This window comes from Patagioenas fasciata, chromosome 10 (genome assembly GCF_037038585.1).
Source record: "Patagioenas fasciata isolate bPatFas1 chromosome 10, bPatFas1.hap1, whole genome shotgun sequence".
Lineage (NCBI taxonomy): Eukaryota > Metazoa > Chordata > Aves > Columbiformes > Columbidae > Patagioenas > Patagioenas fasciata.
In genome coordinates this window covers 5,037,934-5,054,430 of record NC_092529.1, presented here as the reverse complement: position 1 = coordinate 5,054,430, position 16,497 = coordinate 5,037,934, and the positions used below count along the sequence as shown (strand labels likewise).

General features: G+C 65.3%; 3 protein-coding genes across 6 annotated transcripts; 2 read left to right on the top strand and 1 right to left on the bottom strand.

Annotated features, from left to right (window-relative positions):
• The first annotated feature begins 14 nt into the window (after positions 1 to 14).
• On the top strand, positions 15 to 5,119 carry WDR6 (WD repeat domain 6). 4 transcript variants are annotated; one of them, XM_065845716.2, is made up of 7 exons: positions 15 to 204; positions 278 to 2,047; positions 2,519 to 2,684; positions 3,042 to 3,137; positions 3,319 to 3,435; positions 3,624 to 3,742; positions 3,858 to 5,119. In XM_065845716.2, exons 1-7 carry the CDS (start codon positions 39 to 41, stop codon positions 4,340 to 4,342), a joined length of 2,919 nt encoding a protein of 972 aa, XP_065701788.2. In that variant the 5' UTR covers positions 15 to 38; the 3' UTR covers positions 4,343 to 5,119. The 4 variants fall into 4 exon arrangements, with proteins under 4 accessions (XP_065701788.2, XP_065701786.2, XP_065701787.2 ...); XM_065845714.2 differs by having other exon boundaries at positions 278 to 2,684; XM_065845715.2 differs by lacking the exon at positions 3,319 to 3,435 and having other exon boundaries at positions 278 to 2,684.
• Positions 5,015 to 10,381, bottom strand: DALRD3 (DALR anticodon binding domain containing 3). Its single transcript, XM_065845717.2, has 13 exons — positions 10,179 to 10,381; positions 9,817 to 10,103; positions 9,443 to 9,741; positions 9,130 to 9,188; positions 8,925 to 9,047; positions 7,949 to 8,019; positions 7,394 to 7,452; positions 6,976 to 7,058; positions 6,776 to 6,899; positions 6,610 to 6,668; positions 6,386 to 6,499; positions 6,099 to 6,167; positions 5,015 to 5,520 (listed from the first exon to the last, which is right to left on the bottom strand). Exons 1-13 carry the CDS (start codon positions 10,347 to 10,349, stop codon positions 5,401 to 5,403), a joined length of 1,638 nt encoding a protein of 545 aa, XP_065701789.1. The 5' UTR covers positions 10,350 to 10,381; the 3' UTR covers positions 5,015 to 5,400.
• A 3,778-nt stretch (positions 10,382 to 14,159) lies between these two features.
• On the top strand, positions 14,160 to 16,356 carry NDUFAF3 (NADH:ubiquinone oxidoreductase complex assembly factor 3). The gene is made up of 5 exons (XM_065845645.2): positions 14,160 to 14,249; positions 14,404 to 14,596; positions 14,692 to 14,758; positions 15,063 to 15,163; positions 15,345 to 16,356. Exons 1-5 carry the CDS (start codon positions 14,194 to 14,196, stop codon positions 15,453 to 15,455), a joined length of 528 nt encoding a protein of 175 aa, XP_065701717.1. The 5' UTR covers positions 14,160 to 14,193; the 3' UTR covers positions 15,456 to 16,356.
• Positions 16,357 to 16,497: the final 141 nt, after the last annotated feature.

The window sequence follows — 16,497 nt, the reverse complement described above, 5'->3', positions numbered from 1 at the left end:
CCGCGTGACCTGGGGGCGTGGCGACAGGGGCTCAGCCAATGAGCGGCGGGGGCAGGGGAAGTGCGTGGGGCCCAGCCAATGAGCGGCGGGCGCAACGGCGGCGCGTGGAGCCCGGCGACGGTGGCGGCGCCGCCAAGATGGAGTCGGTGGCGCTGGTGGCGCCGGTGACGGCGCTGGAGTTCGCCGGGGACGTGCTGCTGGCGGGTGAGCGCGGGCCCGGGACAGGAGCCGGGGCGGGCGGCGGGGACGCGGCGGCCGCTGACGCGCTGTCCCGCAGGCACGGGCCCGGAGGTGGCGGCGTTCCGGCTGAGCGGCGCTGGGCCGGCGGTGGCGGCGGGGCGGCGGATCGTGCTGCGTGAGACCAGCGTGCAGGGGCTACGGGCCGAGCCCGGTCCCGCCGGCGGGGCGGCGGTGCGGGTGGTGGCTTTCGGCGGGCGCTGGCTGGCGGTGCTGGCGGTGCGGCGTGGCGGCGGGGCGCGGCTGGCGGCGTGCGGCGGCGGGGCGGCGCGGGAGCTCGGGGCGCGGGTGTGGGAGGCGCGCTGGGCGGCGGGCGGGCGGCTGGCGCTGGCGCTGGGCGGCGGGGCCGTGGCGCTGTACGAGTGGCGGGGCGGCGGGCGCTGGCTGCGGCGGGCGAGCTGCGGCGGGGCTGGGGCGCTGCGCTGCGCCGTGCTGGCGGGGACGGGCTGGGAGCGGCTGGCGCTGGCGGCCGGGACGGCGGCGGGGGCCGTGGTGGTGTGGCGGGCGGCGGCGGCGGAGACCCCGCGGCGGCGGCTGCTGGGGCATCGGGGCGCGGTGCTGGCGCTGTGCTACGCGGCGCCGCGGGGGCTGCTCGCTTCCGCCTCCGAGGACCGCAGCGTGCGGCTCTGGGCTGTGGGTGCGCTGGGCGGCGGGCCCGGGGAGCGGGACGGCTCCTGCCTGCTGGTGTGTTACGGGCACGGGGCGCGGGTGGCGGCCGTGGCGCTGCGGGGGCCGTGCCCGGTGAGCGCTGGGGAGGACAGCGCCTGCCTGGAGTGGGACGGCGGCGGCGGCGTGCGGAGAGCGCGGCGGGGGCACCGCGGGGCCCTGCGTGCCCTGGCCTTGCGTCCCGCCGGCGGCTGCCTCGCCACGGGTGGGGACGACGGCGGCGTCCGGCTCTGGCGGCCCCGGCGGGCGGTCTCGGACGGGGCCCCGGTGGCAGTGGCGCTGAGGGCCCCGGGGCGGCCGCGGGCTGTGCTGCTGGTGGGGCCGCGACGAGTGCTGGCGCTGGACGAGGAGGGCGGGCTGGCGGAGTGCGAGGTGCCGGCGGGGCGCTGGGTGCCGGTGCTGCCCCCCGCTGCTGTCGGACCCCGCGGACTGCTGGCGGCCGCCCCGCTGCCCGGAGGAGCCGAGGCGTTCTGTGCCCTGGCCGGTGGTGACGGGCGCCTCCTCGTCGTCGTCCTGGGCCACGCCGGGACCACCACCAAGCTGAGGCTGTTCGAAGGGGCCGTGCATGGGCTGAGCTGGGCCACCCGTCCTGGGCTGCCCTCTGACACCGCTGCTCTCCTGGCCTCCGGGCCCAACGGGGAGATGCTCTGGCTGGATGTCACCCACCGCCCCGGGCAGGCACCCTGTGTGTGGCTTATGGGACGGTACCTGCTGCCCCCCTGCAAGCAGCGCTGGCACACTTGCGCGGCCTTCCTGCCCCAGGGAGGGCTCCTGGTCTGCGGGGACCGCCGGGGCTCCCTCCTCCTCTTCCCTTGCAGCAGCTCCCCAGAGTTGGCTGCAGGAAGCACCGGCATCGCCGATGGCAGCGCCAGCCCAGCAAATGAGGACTCCGGCAGTGAGTTGGAGCTCTCATACTTGTTGCAGAAAGAGGGTCTTCCTATTGAGACCCCACTGTCCGTGCTCTTTGGGCTCCACGGGAAGACGGGGGTTACCTCAGTGACCTGCCATGGCGGCTACATTTACAGCACCGGGCGGGATGGCTGCTACCGCCAGCTCCGCCTGCAGGACCAGAAGCTGGAAGTCCTGCAGAAGCACAGGCCCTGCAAAGGGCTGCAGTGGCTCGAGGAGCTGCGCTTCACCCCAGGTGGGGACCTGCTCGTGCTGGGCTTTCATGCTGACAACTTTGTGGTGTGGAGCAGCAGGACCGGTGAGAACCTCCACTGCATCCCCTGCGGCGGCGGGCACCGCTCCTGGAGCTACTGCAGCAGCCCCTCGGCTGAGGCCTTTGCCTTTGTCAAGTGCGGGGACGTGATGCTGTGCCACCGCCAGCCCGAGCCCTGCGAGCAGCAGGTGCTCCTGTCGTCCCTGCACGGGCGGGAGATCACCTGTGTGCAGCGCCTGGGGACGGTGGAGGTGCCCGGCCACACTGCCCTTAATGTCTTCGTCACTGGCAGCGAGGACACCACGGCCTGTGTCCTGGCGCTCAGCGAGCACTCCCGGGCAGCTGTGCCTCTCACGCGGCTCAGCGACCACATCTCCAGCGTGAGGGCGCTGGCACTGGCCAGGCCTGCGGGACCCAGCGCCAAGGGCTCGTCCACCCTACTCTTCTCTGCAGGCGGCCGGGCGCAGATTGAGTGCTACCGACTGCTGTGTGCTGCAGACCTGGCCTCTGAGAGCGCCGTGGCCTGCCAGGTCACCCATGTGGCCTCCCACCGGCTGGATGAGCACTGGGAGCGGAAGAAGAACAGGCACAAGCTCGTGAAGGTGGACCCAGAGACAAGGTGATGTTTGGGGGCTGCTCAAGGCAGGGTTAGTGGTGACCGCGGTCTGGGAGGGCGCTGGGAACTGCGCTGGTCTCTGCGGGGATACCAGCTCTGTGTGGCTGTGGGCTCAGCCGAGGCTGGTGTCCTGTGCCCAGCAGCTGGGACTCAATGGTCTTTAGGGTTTAGGGAAAGGCTCAATCTTTCTTCCTGCAATGGTCTTTAGGGTTTAGGGAAAGGCTCAATCTTTCTTCCTGCCTCCTCTGAGCACTCAGAGCTGTGTCCCATGCTGGGCTCAGGCTGCTCTGCTGGACCACCCGCCTCCCTGGGGCTGCAGGTGTCACTGAGGCATTGGTGAGTGTCACATGTTTGCTGCAGGTACATGTCCCTCTCCGTCATACCTGGGACCAGCTCTGAGCACCTGCCGACACCCTGGGAGTTCCTGGCTGCCGCCTGCAGTGATGGATCAGTCCGGTGAGGAACTGTGTTGGGGCCTGGCACGGAGAAAGGAGCTGGGCTGGTATTGGGGGATGGGAGCAGAGCGGGATCCACAGAGGAGACTGCTGCCATGGCCATGGGATGGCGTGTGTGGGAAGTGGGGGCAGAGGTGCTGGGAGCCCCTTCTCCCGTGGCTGACTGCCCGCCCCCATCACAGGGTCTTTGGGCTGCTGGAGGCTGCTCGGAAGCTGGTGCTGGTGGCGGAGTCGTTTCACCACCAGCGCTGTGTGCTGAAGGTGGAGGCATTCCTGCACACATGGGCAGGAGGGGAGAGGTGAGCCCCGAATGCTGTGCTGTGACCTCTGGGGAGAAGCATCCAGGGATGGCAGCTTAGCACGCAGAGAAAAAGGAGAAATCGCCCCATTGGGGCTGTTCTGCTGCTTCCCCAAGTCTCCGTGGGGACCCTCGGGGCTGCTGGTCACAGAGCTGCAGCCAGAGGCTCCCCAAACACCTTCCTTCTAGGAGGCACCTCCTGTGCAGCGCAGCCACTGATGGTAGTGTCACCTTCTGGGACATCACCAACCCCATCAAGGATGCAGTGGACGCCCTGCACCAAGGGGAGGGCGAGATGCAGCCCCTGGGTGGGTGCAGCTGCTGGCACCTCAGCTCTGTCCCTGAGGGCAGCCACACTGGTGGCTCCTCTGTGCCCTGTGGCCAGGGTGAGCATTTCTCTCTTGACCGAGCCTCTTTTCCCAGCCCTGGGCACCCCGCTGCTCACCGTCATGGCCCACAGCTGCGGTGTGAACAGCCTCCACATCCACCAGACACCAGAAGGACCGTACCTAGTGGCCAGCGGCAGCGATGATGGCTCCATCCATGTCTGCCTGCTGGAGGTGGCCCTGGGCGAGGGCACAGCAGGGACCTGCCTGTGTGTCCTGGAGCGGGTGGCCAGGCCCTGTGCCCATGCCGCACACGTGACGGGGATACGGGTGCTGCAGCCTGACCTGCTGCTCTCAGCCTCGGTGGACCAGCGCCTGACGCTGTGGCGCCGGGGCCCAGGCGGGCTGGACATGCTTAGCACCACCTTCTTCCACGTGCCTGACCTGGCAGAGCTGGACTGCTGGGAGGTGACAGAGGCTGGAGGGGAGCTGAGCTACTGCTGCGTGCTCTGCGGGCAGGGGCTGGAGGTGCTGCGTGGCACATGCCCCCCCGAGCCCCCTCCACTAGAGGCTCCCCAGTAACCGGGCAGGCAACCAGCACATCCTGCTCCCCCCGGGTCTGGGGAGGGCACCCTGCCTGTCACCACAGCCCCAATGCTGATGTGTCCCCTCTTGAGGAGACAGGTGTGCTCGGCCCCTTTGGGGACAGCACAGCCACGTCTGGGGCATTTGAGGCCGGTGTCTTAGAGGTAGGAGGCAGATGTGGCCTACCCTGGACCAGCTCACAGCTCCCCAGGCAGTAAAGGAGTGGGGCTCCTGTGCAGGAGAAGCTTTTCTTCCCCGAGCCTGAGGGACCTATGTCCAGGCTCTCCAACCCTGGTCCCAAAGAGGAACCTGCTCAGGAGGGGCTGAGTGTTGTGCCCAGCCCTGGGAGCTTGAGCGCAGCAGGATCCCAAGACTGATTGGGCACTGGTGGCTGCCCACTGCTCCTGGGGACAGGGCCCTGTGTGACAACCTTGACCCTGCAGTGCTGGGGACTATGCAGAAATAAGTGGGGATACTGGTCCTCCACGGCAGTGGAGATGTGCTGGGCCAGCCTGGGCCCAGACTCAGAGCATCCCTTCCAACCTGCCTCACACCAAGCTGTTGTTCTGCACAGCAGCAGGACCCAGAACAGTTGCAGCTCAGGGAAGGACAAGAAGCTGCACGTGGTCCCTGTGTGGAGCAGTGCCGCAGTAGGGTCAAAAACACACATTTGTCCAGCAACACGTGTATTACGCTCTGGTGTGGGAGCCTCGAGCCTCAAGAGCTCCCTGCCAGCACGGAGCCACCATCAATAAACGGCTTTAAGGGATGCAAGGTTGGTGTTTGGCTTTGTCGTGTTGTGGTCCCCAGTGCCACCTCCCCCATGCTCCCCAGCCCGGCTCCTGCTGGTTACAGCCATGGGGTGTGCACAGCCAAACCCCCAGAACTTCTGGACAGTGGGAGGGGAACTGCCTGCGTGGGGCTGAGATGGTCCCTGGCTCCCTGCCCGCCCGCGGGGCAGCCCCTCACCCTGCCAGGGGACATACCCCATCCTTCCCCTCATGGCACATTGTCCTGGAGCCTGTCACACTGTGGCACAGCTCTTCAGCAGAGGTTCAGATCTGGCTGAGTGGAGCGAGGTGCAGAGTGGCCAGGGCGCTGTGGAACACGTCCCTCACTGCTCCCAGCAGCCGCAGGCGGGCAAACATCTGGTCGAAGAGGTGAGGGAACGGCTCCTGCAGGGAGAACGGCAGTGACTTGAGGCTGGTGGCCCTACTTCCCCTCACCAGGCTGGCCCAACAGGCACCGCTGTCTCCATGCCCTGCGTACCCATCCTCGAGGGGCTGGTGCGGGGCTGCATCACATCCCAGCTACCACAGAGCCCCACAGCTACCATCCAGCCTTGGAGCTGGCAGCAGGGCCACAGCCCTCCAACAAATCATACAAGCATTTTGGTTGGAAGAGACCCTCAAGATGATTGAGTCCAACCATTAACCCAACACCATCACTAAACCATGTTCCTAAGAATCTCATCTACTTGTCTGTTCAACCCCTCCAGGGATGGTGACTCCACCACCTCCCTGGGGAGCCTGTTCCAGTGTTTCACAACCCTTTCTGTGAAAAAAATTTTCCTAACATCCAATCTAAACCTCCCCAAGTGCATCTTGAGGCCATTCCCTCTTGTTCTGTTCCTTGTTACTTGAGAGAAGAGACCAACACCCTCCTCGCTACACCCTCCCTTCAGGTAGTTGTAGAGAGCGAGAAGGTCTCCCCTGACCACCCTTTTCTCCATGACCCAGAATATCCGACTCACCCCCAGGATGTGGACCCGGTTGTAGTAGGAGCTGAAATCCATGCTGAGCTGGATCAGGAACTTGCACACCTGCAACGGAGAGCGCTGCTGCTGGCATGGTAGGATCGGGCTGGTCTTGGGCCCGTCTCCACTCCACGCACAGCAGGAGCAGCCCCAGGTTGCTGTGGCCTCTTTCCGCAGCACTGCCCGTGTGTCACTGGTGGGCAGCACCCTGTGGGTGTGCAGCTGTGCCCTGGGCTGGGACCGTTGGAGCAGCACCCATGGGTGCTCTGGCTCATGGCACTTACTGTCTCTGTGTTGGCCGTGATCCGGATCCCCTTGCTGGGTGGGGGCAGCTGCGCTGCCTGCTGCAGGACTTCAGGGAAGGGCAGGAGGTAGTTGAAAAGCAGGAGCCACTCGCCCTGTGAAAGGATTACTCATGTCAGAGAGGGGCGGATCCTCGCAGGCCAGCAGCACCCATCACCAGAGCTGAGGGCACGCAGGTCCCTGTGTTCCCCTGCTCAGCACTCGCCTCTTCCCGCAGGCAGGAGAAGTCCAGTTCTGATGCTGGCGGCAGAGGTGGGTATGTGCCTGGTAAGAGATGGCACGCTGTTGTTGTGACCAGAGAAGCCCCAGGCTTCAGGCATGAGGAACAGCCCAGGAGCGGCTGAGAGGAGGATGGAGGGGCTGGCGCTCACCCTGCTCCACGGCCCGCTGGTAGGTGTCGAAGAGTGTAGCCAGGCGGGCACAGTTGTACATCACAAAGGCACCGCTCTTGGTTCCCTTTGTGGAAATGTTGCTGTTCTCCAGGTCCAGGGTGATCTGAGGGCAGGGAGAAGTCGCAGTCCAGATGTTCTGGTATTCGCCTGCCTCTGCTCTGCACAAACCCCTGTCCTACCTGACTGCGGTGTGCAGTGCTCAGCATCTCAAACCTGATGGCAGCTGCTGTGAGGGTGTCGATCACCTCAGTCCAGGCCTCATCTGTGGAGAACACAAGTGGCATCACACACAGCTCGCTCCATTCCCGTGTAATGTCACCCTCAGAAGGGCACCTCCCCTGGAGCCAGGGCGCTCCTGTGGAAGCTGGTGACCACTCCACTTCCCCAGCCCTGGCTCCCAGCTGCAGGTGCTGCTCTGTGCCTGTGTTCCCCTGGCGATTTAAACACGTTCCTCCACGCCAGGTCAGCACCTGACTCTGCAGCAGAGGGGAGAGGAAGCACCGCTGGCTGCAGGCACAGAGGGGGACACTCACAGGAGCAGTGGAGATAGGGATGGAGCGGCATCTGCGCACATGGAGCCGCAGAGCAAACCCTCACCTTGCGCGAGCTCCCCGTACTTCATCACGGAGGCTTCGTACATCTGGCGCCTTCGGAGCCTGGGAGGAACAGAGACGCTCACAGTCACTGCCCCTGCCTGAGCCAGCCCCAGAGAGCGTCCCAGGGCTCCCCCCAGCCTTCCAGCTGCTCAGGGCAGACCAGCCGCAGCAGCGACCCAGCCAAAGTGGTACAAAAGCTCCAGGAGCAGTGCAGGGACAGCTGCACCGTGGGCGCTGCCTGGAGAGGGCTGCAAGGAAGCCAGCCCTATGCCAGGGCCGTGCACTAATGCATGAAGGCAGGGAGACACCACCCTGCACCACCCATCTCCTGCTGCTGCCCTGGAGGGCCAGAAGCAGCATTAAGGCTGGGGAGGGCCCTGTGGCCTCCGTTCTGCACCTCCAGTCCTCGAAACAGCCCCAAGGTCACAGAAAACAGAATGGAGAGACCACACAGAACTCTCCACGTGCCACCAGCTCACTCAGCGCTGCAGCTTTGCTGCCTGGGTGCCCACGGGGCCGGGCAGAGAGCAGGGAGCCTCGCTACACACCAACTTACTGGAAGTACTGGTCTGCTCTGATGGGCGATGAGGGGTTTGTCACCTTCACTGGGCCACAGATGAGGTGTTTCTGAGAGAGAGAGGTGAGGCCGGTGCTGGGGTCAAAGAGTCAGAAGCTTCAACAAAACACGGTGCAGGAGAACGCTCCTAAAAACAGACCCACTCCAGCTGTGTCCCCGCAGTCTTCTGCCCCCACCCCCACTTAGAATCATAGAATCACAGAATCATTCCAGTTGGAAGAGACGCTCAGGATCATCGAGTCAAACCATAACCTAACCTAACACTAGCACTAAACCATGTCCATAAGAACCTCATCTATGCACCTTTAAAACCCTTCCAGGGATGGTGACTCCACCACTTCCCTGGGCAGCCTGTTGCACTGTTTCACAAGCCTTTCTGTGAATAAATTGTTCCCAATGTCCAATCTAAAGCTCCCCTGGCACAACTTGAGGCCATTTCCTCTTGTCCTATCACTTGCTACTGGGGAGAAGAGACCAACACCCTCCATGCTCCTTTCAGGCAGTTGCAGACAGCAATAAGGTCTCCCCTCAGCCTCCTTTCCTCCAGGCTGAAACCCCCAGGGCCCTCAACTGCTTCCATCACACTTGTGCTCCAGGCCCTGCACGAGCTTCGTCACCTCCTCTGAACTCACTCCAGCACCTCAGTGTCTTGTAGCGAGGGGCCTGAAACTGATCCCAGGATTCAAAGTGCGGCCTCAGCAGCACCGAGTACAGTGGAACAATCACTTCTCTAATCCTGCTGGCCACACTATTCCTGACACAAGCCAGTGCTTCAGCACTGAAATCCCAAAGGCAGAGAGGCTGCTCCACCGCCTGGGCCAGAGCATGGAGGGGCTGCCAAGGCAAAGTGAAGCCTCCCAAGGCTGAGCCTCAGCATTCGCTGTGGGGATCACAGGAGGCTGGCTGAGCGCAAGGATGCCAGGGGCCATGGTGAGGAGGGTGGCAGGTTCCTTACCTGCAAAGCTGTGTGGGCTCCTGGATCCAAAATCCTCCAGAGCAAATCCATCTGCTGCTGCTGGAATTCCTCCTCACAGCTCACCACGTGCACGATGCTGCAGCAGCTCCCCTGGCCTCCAGCCTGCAGCAGAGCACAGCAGGGAGCTCACACACCATCACACAACAGAAGGAAATGAGGTCTGGAAAGCGTGAGTATTACTCACCGTGCACTGCAGAACGGCTTGCTGCAGCTCAGCCAGGGCCTGCAGCTTCCCCTCTGTCACTGGAAGGAGGAAGGACATTTAGAGTGGGACACAAGAGTTTGCTACCCCCCACCATCCCACCCCATCGGGTCTGCCCCAGCCTGTCTGCATGTCTGGCTCAAACCAGATTGAAGCGGAGTAAAAAGAGAAGGCAATTTGGATCTAAATCCCAATTATTTTCTGTGAAAACAACTGGGAAAAAAGGAAAGAGGCCTGTTTGCAGCTGATCACCCCCCTGCTGTCACAGTAGAGATACTGTACACGTGAGGCTCACCGAGAAGGACATCCAGGTTGGGGTCATAGCCCACCAAGCCCTGCTGCTCCACAAAGCTCTTCAAGCGCACGGTACAGATGGCATCTGGCAGCGGAGCTGTGCCCGGGCCCTGCTCATGGCCAGTGGCACAGGGGGATCGGCCCAGCGCCCGTTTCAAGGCCGAGACAGCATCGGGGAGGGCCGAGCCGGCATCGGGGAGGGCCGAGCCGGCAGAGCCGGAGGGCCAGTCGACGCGAAGCTGCCGCAGGACCTCCCGGCTCCCCTCATCGGCCAGGGCAGGGACCAGGCGGACACCGACCCTGCGGGAGAGGGAGAGGGGGGCACTGGCAGCGCGGGGCCGGGCGGCGGGGCCGGGGCCGGGGCCGGGCACTCACCCCTGGGCGCGCAGCAGCCGGGCCAGGTGTTCGGCCAGCAGGAGCGGGCGGAGGTGGCAGGGCCGCAGGGCCGGGGCGCCGCGCAGGGCCGGGCAGTGCAGAACTACCCAGCGGCCCTGGGGCTCCGCCGCGGGGGCCGGGCCGGGCGGGGGCTCCAGCAGGCGCCGAAAGGCCTCGGGGCGCCGCAGCTGCACCGCCAGCCCCGCCGGCGTCTGCCGGCAGCTCCGCACCGCCAGCACCCCCGGGCCCCCCAGTGACGTCACGCCCGCCATGACGTCAGCGGGCACCTGCCGGGGACACGGTGAGGAGTCAGGCCCGGCGCAGGCCTCGACCCGCGGTTCCCCCGCCCCGCCGCGGCCTACCTGCTCCCCGGGAAACGCGGCGCTCAGCGCGGCCTGCGGTGCCAGGAAGTCCCGGTGCCGCAGGTTGCGGGCGCCGCTCTCCTTCCGCCAGAGCCCCGCGGGCCGCCCCAGCGCTCCGTTCAGCGCCCGCAGCGTCGCCGCCACCCCCGGCCGCTCCTCGCCCGTCTCCATGGCAGCCCAGCCACCACTTCCGCCGGGGCCCAAGTGACGTCACCCACGCGCTCACCGCGGCCCCCCCCCCCGGCCGGCAGCCGCCATGCTGGGCGCGGCGCGCTCCCGTGCGGCCATGTTGAGCGGGTTGGATGGACCCCGCGGCCATCTTGGAGGTAACGGGTGCGGGGCCGCCATGATGGGCGTGGCGGGCAGGGCGGGGCCGCCATGATGGGAGTGGCGGGCCGGAGAGCGCGGCGGGGCCGGGCAGACCAGCAGAGTCACTCTGAACACCTTCGATGACAGCACAGAGGAAGAACTTTCTATTGTTTGGGGTTTTTTTTTTCAAATAATACAACCCCTTAGGCAAATAACTAGTTTAAAATGAAACACTGCTTTTCTAAACGGTCACACAGTACAAAGGGTGTATTTTCCACTTCGTTCTGTTTTTAAGAAGGCAAGTAATAATAATAAGAAATAGTTACCTGAATTTCTTTGGGCCTCTTCCAAACAATAAGATTGAGAAACAATTTAGCACCTGTAGAAGAAGTAGTCTCTTTTTTTAAAGCATAGAGAAAACAATAGTAAGGACTATAAGAAAAATCATTTGCACAATAAGGAAAAATCAGCTTTACCTAAATAAGAAAAGCAATGGGACACAAAACAAGAAAAAATGAGCCCGTCACTGCAATACACAACCATAATGACCCGTGTTTGATCCATTTGCTTTAATATTTGGCACCTGTTAGCAGCCACCACAGCGCAGGGGCCGCTGAAGCACAGAGGAGGGGAAGCACCCGTCAGCCCCCCAGGGGCTGCAAACCCAACCCCTGCAAACCCAAACCGCCGGTGACCGACCGGGAGCAGGACTGGATGAGCTTTGAAGGTCTTTCCAACCCAGACTATGGGTCCATGCCTGCCATTCTCTCCTCGGAGCCTGCTCGCTGGACCTGGCAGAGGACGGGTGCGAGGAGCTGCCCTCCCACCCAGCGCATTAGCAACGTGTCCCGCTCACCAGCACCGGGAGGAAGTCGGTGGAAATGATTAGATTGCGCCATTGTGGTCTTGATTACATCTGCAGAGCTGAGCTGCTCTGTGGCTGCGGTGTCTCCAGAGAAGGGGCCCATGCTGCTGCCGGGTCCCCGAATGGCGCACTCCAATGTGGGGACGGGGACAGAGCCCGGCACATGACACCAGGCCAGTTGGCGGGGAGCAGGAACCCAGGAAGCACCAAACCACCCCCGCGGCAGCGAGGAGCACGTGTCCCGGGAGCTGGGGACCTCGCTCCCTTCCTGCCCGCCCTGCGGGGCCGGGGGGGCCGCTCTGCCCGCAGGGCCCAAACCGGTTCCTCCAGGGCTCGTGTGCACGGGGGCCGGGGCGAGGGCAGATCCTGGCAGCACGGCCGGTTGTGTGGCTCTGCCGGGAACACAGCGGCTGGTTTTGGGGCTGCAGCCAGTGTGAACCCACAGTCCTGGGGCAGGGGTGGGGACATGTCCCCCAGCTCAGAGGGGCGCCTGTGTCACCCCTCCCCAGCAGTGCAGGGCCGTGCTGCAGTGGGGTGCTCCCTGCACCACCCACAGCCAAGAGGTGATCTGAGAATCGCTGCTCACACCAGACCAACTGCTGACTGTCCGCAGGGCAGGAGCCGTCCTGGCCCCCTGCCTGGGGGGGGACACACCGGTAGGGCAGGGAGCACGCTCGGATTTCATGTTGCTGCTTGGAAGGGTCTGGGCTGGATCCATCCCATCCCCAGAGCACCAGGGTCCCCGCAGGCAGCACACATGGGCTCTCGGAGGTGCCGAAAGAGCTTTGGACAGACACGACATCCCCGATGGCCTCAGGCTGCCCGCTCAGCGGGAGTGATCGTGTCATTCCAAAGCCGTCTCTCTCCCAAGGCACAGGTGCTGCCCCGGCACCGCTCACCCCAGCCAGCACCGGGGGGCTGCTGGGGGAACAGGGAGAGCCTGGCGTGGGCTGGCAGCGGCAGGAAGCTCGTGCGGCATCTCGTGACCGTTGCCACCCTGGCGCAGGTGGCCACATCCACCACTCAGCACGCTCACCCCGGCAGCGGGTCCCCAGGAAGTGAGTTGCTGGTTTTAGCTGTTGGGGACATGAGACTGCTGGAGAGCCCCAAACCCCGGTGTGGGGGGCTGGGCAGCTGTGATCCCCCATCCCAACACCCCCCTCCTCCCCGTGTGGCCCCCACATGCTGCCCCGACCCCACGGGGGAATTGGAGTGGGGCAAGCGGCTCTTGCCCGGTGCTGGGCCTGGCGTGGGGCGGTAGCGGGGTGGGGGGCACGTGGGGCGAGGCAGGGGCGGGAGCGCGGGTAACGAAACCCCAGGGCAGCTGGGTGCAGCAGGGACAGCTGCTTTTGGGATTCCGTTGCCCGCGCCGGCGCCATGGAGAGACGGGCACGGGGGCCACCACCACTCCGACCCCGGGGTGGCCGTTGGGCCAAGCGGGAGAGAGGGTGACTTACCGCCAGGGAGCTGCGCAGGAGCCAGGCTGGTTGTGGCTGGGGGTGCCGGCAGCAGCTGGGGTTGTGCCACATGCTCCCCCCGCGATGCGGGCTGGGTGCCAAGGGGAGGGTGACGCGGCTGAGCCAAAAGGAAACGGCTCTGAACAAAGCCCCGGTGGGGCTGGAGCATCTGGTGCCAGCCCAGGCGCCCCCGGCGAGGCCCAGAAACCCGAGCTGTCCCCGAGGGAGGGCACCCGCCCCGGCACCTGCGCCCAGCACGGTCCAGCACGGCCACGCTGCTGCCAGCGCCACCGGCCCCCGGCCCCGCCACGGGGGAAGTGAAACCCGCCGGGGAACCCCACTGGCTGCACGCGCTGCTCACACGCTGCTTGCCCAGGGGACCCTGCCCTTGACCGAGGCCGCTGTCTGTGGGGTGCTGGGGGTTCCTGACGCCTCCGCACCCTGGCACAGCGTGGCACGGTGGTGGGAAAAGTCCCATCGTGATGCCGGGGAGCTTCCCGGTAACTCTCCCGGTGTCAAAGCTCTGATGGCCCCAGGTGGGACATTCGTCCCCTGCCCCAGGGCACCTCCCTGAGCCCCCAGTTCCCTGCCCCCCGGTGCCACCAGCCCCACCGAGGGCGACACGGAGCAGAGGGGAAGGCGGGACCCGCAGCCCGCCGGTGCTCGGGGAGTCACGGCGGCGGCTCGGGGGGCTCAGCCCGGCTGCAGCAGCCGCCCCACGGCGGGACACGTCGTGCCGAGGGGCACAGCAGGAAGCACAGCCACGGGGGCACCGGCGGGGACCCCCGGGAGCCCCCTGCACCGCGGGGCCGGGCGCGGGGACCGGCGGGCGCGGGGCGCAGGGATGGGAGCGCAGCAGAACCCCGGTCCTGCTCCCTCCCGCCGTCCGGCCCGGTAACGGGGATCCGGGATCGGGAGCCGCCCGCTCCCCTCTCACCTCCAGCCCCGCAGCCTCCGGCGCAGCAGCCCGGGCAGGTGTGCGGCCCTCCCGGCGGCGGGGATCAGGGTGCCCCGGGCAGGACCCCCGCACCTCTGGGACGGGGCCGGGGCCAGAACAGCCCTCCGTGCCCCGAGCGCGCCGCACCCGCCGCGCCGCTCCCCGCCCCGCCGCCGCTTTCGGTTTCACTCCGGCGCCGGCCGCAGCCCGCCCCGGGCGCAGCAGGTCGGGGCGGGCCCGGGGGAGGGCGGAGGTGTGGGGGCGTGTAGGTCCCTCCCCGCCGTCCCCCCGGCAGGAGGTGGGAGCCCCGGCCGGCCCCGCTTTCCCCCCCCGGTGCCGCTGTCCCAGCCCGGTCGCGCGGGGCTGCCAGCGGCGGCCGCCAGGGGGCGCGCGCGGGGCGCGCGGGGGGCGGGGCCTCTCGTCGCTTCCGGCGGCGTTGGGTCGGCCATGGCGGTGACTACGCTGCGGCTGCTGGGCCCGGCGGCGCGAAGGGCGATGGGCGGGTACGGGCAGCGGCGCTGTCACCCTGGAGCTGGGCGGGGGAGACCCCGGTGGGGCGGTAGCCGTGGGGCTCACGGTATGGGGTGACCGTGGGGAGCTCTGTGGGGTTGCCGGGGGGTGTCCGTGTGCCCCACGTGTCCGCACCGCTCCCCGTAGCGCTCCGTGCCGGGCTCACCGCCTCACCCCGGCGGACGACGAGCTCTACCAGCGGACGCGGGTGACGGTGCTGGAGCCGGAGTCTCCCAACATCATGTTCATCGAGGGCTACACCAGCCGCGGCTTCACCGTCAGCGGGGACCTGGTGGTGGGACCCTGCGCCATCCTGCCCCGCGCCATCCTGCAGTGGAACGTGAGTACCGGGAGGCAGGGGCTGTCAGACCCACCGGCGCTGTGGGTGAGCGCCTCGGGGGTCTGCCCCGCTCAGTGCCCTCGGTGTCCCCGCAGGTCGGCTCCTACAAGGACATCACGCATGACAGTCTGTCACTGTTCCGGCTGCTGGAGCCCCGAATAGGTACGTGGGGTGGTGAGGGCCCTGCGCTGTCACAGTCCGCCTGAGCTGGCTCCTGAGCTGTGCTGGGCTGGCGGGGTTTTGGGGGAAGGAGCTGCTCTCCAGCATCCTTCTGCTCTGCAGCAGCAGCTGGAGTGGCACAGCCGAGATGGGGGGGACACACACAGCAGGGCAGGTTTCCCCTTCGTTTGGGCTCCTTAGGGGGGGTGTGGGGGTGCTGTTGGTCCGTGCAGGGAGGGCTGGCCTGGGCAGACCAGCCCGAGTGCAGGCCTTGCCCACCCTTGTTGCGGTCACATCCTGGTTGCAGAGATCCTGGTGCTGGGCACAGGAGACAGGGTGGAGCGGCTGCACCCCGCCGTGCTGAAGCAGATGCGTGTGTGCGGGATCGCCGTGGAGGTCCAGGACACGGTGAGGATGGGGTGCGCACAGGCAGCACCCCAATGAAGGGGAGGGTGATGGCTACTGGATGTCCCCACCATGGGGCTCTGCCTGCCCAGGGCTGGGCAGGAGGGAAAGTGTTATGTGCCCTGTGGGGAAGGGCTGTGTCCCCTGGACTGGGACTTCACTCCCTCCCTTTTCTATTTCACAGCCAAATGCGTGTGCAACCTTCAACTTCCTAACAAGTGAAAAACGTATGGCAGCTGCTGGGCTCATCCCTCCGCGGGGCACCTACACGGAGGCTCTTCCCTTGCCTGCCTGAAGCCCCCGTGTTTCACCACTCACTGCAGGGAAATGCTTTGGACTAAACTGCTTGAGCTGCTGGCTGGGCGGTGGCTCTGCACACAGGAGGGCGTTGTGACATGCGTGGGCTTGGCTGTGACCCCGAGTCCCTGGCTTCTCAGCCTCCTTGCCCAGTCCAAGCATTGCTGGCAGCTCCACACCCACAGCCCTGCTGTTCTGCTGAGGTGCTGCCCGGTGCCTTGGCAGCAAGAAACTGTTGTGCCAAGGCTGGTGGGGTGAGCTGCACCCCCCCACCAGGTGCATTTAGTGCTCTACAAGGAAAATACATGTAAACTGGAAGTACAAAGGAATTGCATGGTAGTTAATGCACAGAGCAAGGCTGTAATGTACCCGAGGTGTGTGTGCTTGTCACCCCTGCGGAACTCGTGGGGGAATGTGGGTTGGCTCCTACAGCTCCCTGGGCAGCGTGTGTGGTGCCAGAGCTGCCACCTGCCAGCAGCCCCCCCCGGCACAGCCAGCACCGACAGCTGGTGTGACCCAGCTGGCACTGGCCTGCCCAGGGCTCTCTGGTGGGGTTTAGTGCTGCCCCTCAGCACAAGTGTTCTCGTGAAGCTGCCATTGGTCCCTGGGTGCTGCACCCTGTCTTCCTGCAGGCTCAGCTCAAACAGGGGACACGGTCACTGTCCTGGCCCTTTGCGCTGACTCACAGTTGGGGATGTCACTCCTGGGGCAGGGGTTTCATGCACCAAATCACAACCTCCTGCCTCAAACCCTGCTGCCTCTGCAGTCACCAGCCCTGAGTCGGGTCGTGGGGTGGTTTAGCTTAACGAGGCAGCTGTGTTAATGAGCATTTGACACAATTATGTTGTAATTCACGACTCTGGTTTTAGTATCTGTAAATCTAATTTGACATCACTGTGCTTAGGAGTGTTGTTTGGTTTTTTTTGTTGTGTTTTTTGGTTTTTTTTTTTCCAGTCAGCAACCTTACAGACAAAACTCTGCTGGTAAACACACGCTCTTCGGCAGGAGTGATATTTGCATGTGTTGGGACACACAGTCCC

Bases quoted from the DNA above. Each gene is read 5' to 3' on its own strand.
- DALRD3 (XM_065845717.2), bottom strand. From the start codon at position 10,349: ATGGAGACGGGCGAGGAGCGGCCGGGGGTGGCGGCGACGCTGCGGGCG. The intron at 9,189-9,442 runs GTGAGCCTCACG...TCCTCCTTCCAG, and splicing joins CAACCTGGATGTCCTTCTCG to TGACAGAGGGGAAGCTGCAG. The intron at 8,020-8,924 runs GTAAGGAACCTG...TCTCTCTCTCAG, and splicing joins GAGCCCACACAGCTTTGCAG to AAACACCTCATCTGTGGCCC.
- NDUFAF3 (XM_065845645.2), top strand. From the start codon at position 14,194: ATGGCGGTGACTACGCTGCGGCTGCTGGGCCCGGCGGCGCGAAGGGCG. The intron at 14,250-14,403 runs GTACGGGCAGCG...CGCTCCCCGTAG, and splicing joins GCGCGAAGGGCGATGGGCGG to CGCTCCGTGCCGGGCTCACC. The intron at 14,759-15,062 runs GTACGTGGGGTG...TCCTGGTTGCAG, and splicing joins GCTGCTGGAGCCCCGAATAG to AGATCCTGGTGCTGGGCACA.
- WDR6 (XM_065845714.2), top strand. From the start codon at position 39: ATGAGCGGCGGGGGCAGGGGAAGTGCGTGGGGCCCAGCCAATGAGCGG. The intron at 2,685-3,041 runs GTGATGTTTGGG...TGTTTGCTGCAG, and splicing joins AAGGTGGACCCAGAGACAAG to GTACATGTCCCTCTCCGTCA. The intron at 3,138-3,318 runs GTGAGGAACTGT...CCCCCATCACAG, and splicing joins TGCAGTGATGGATCAGTCCG to GGTCTTTGGGCTGCTGGAGG.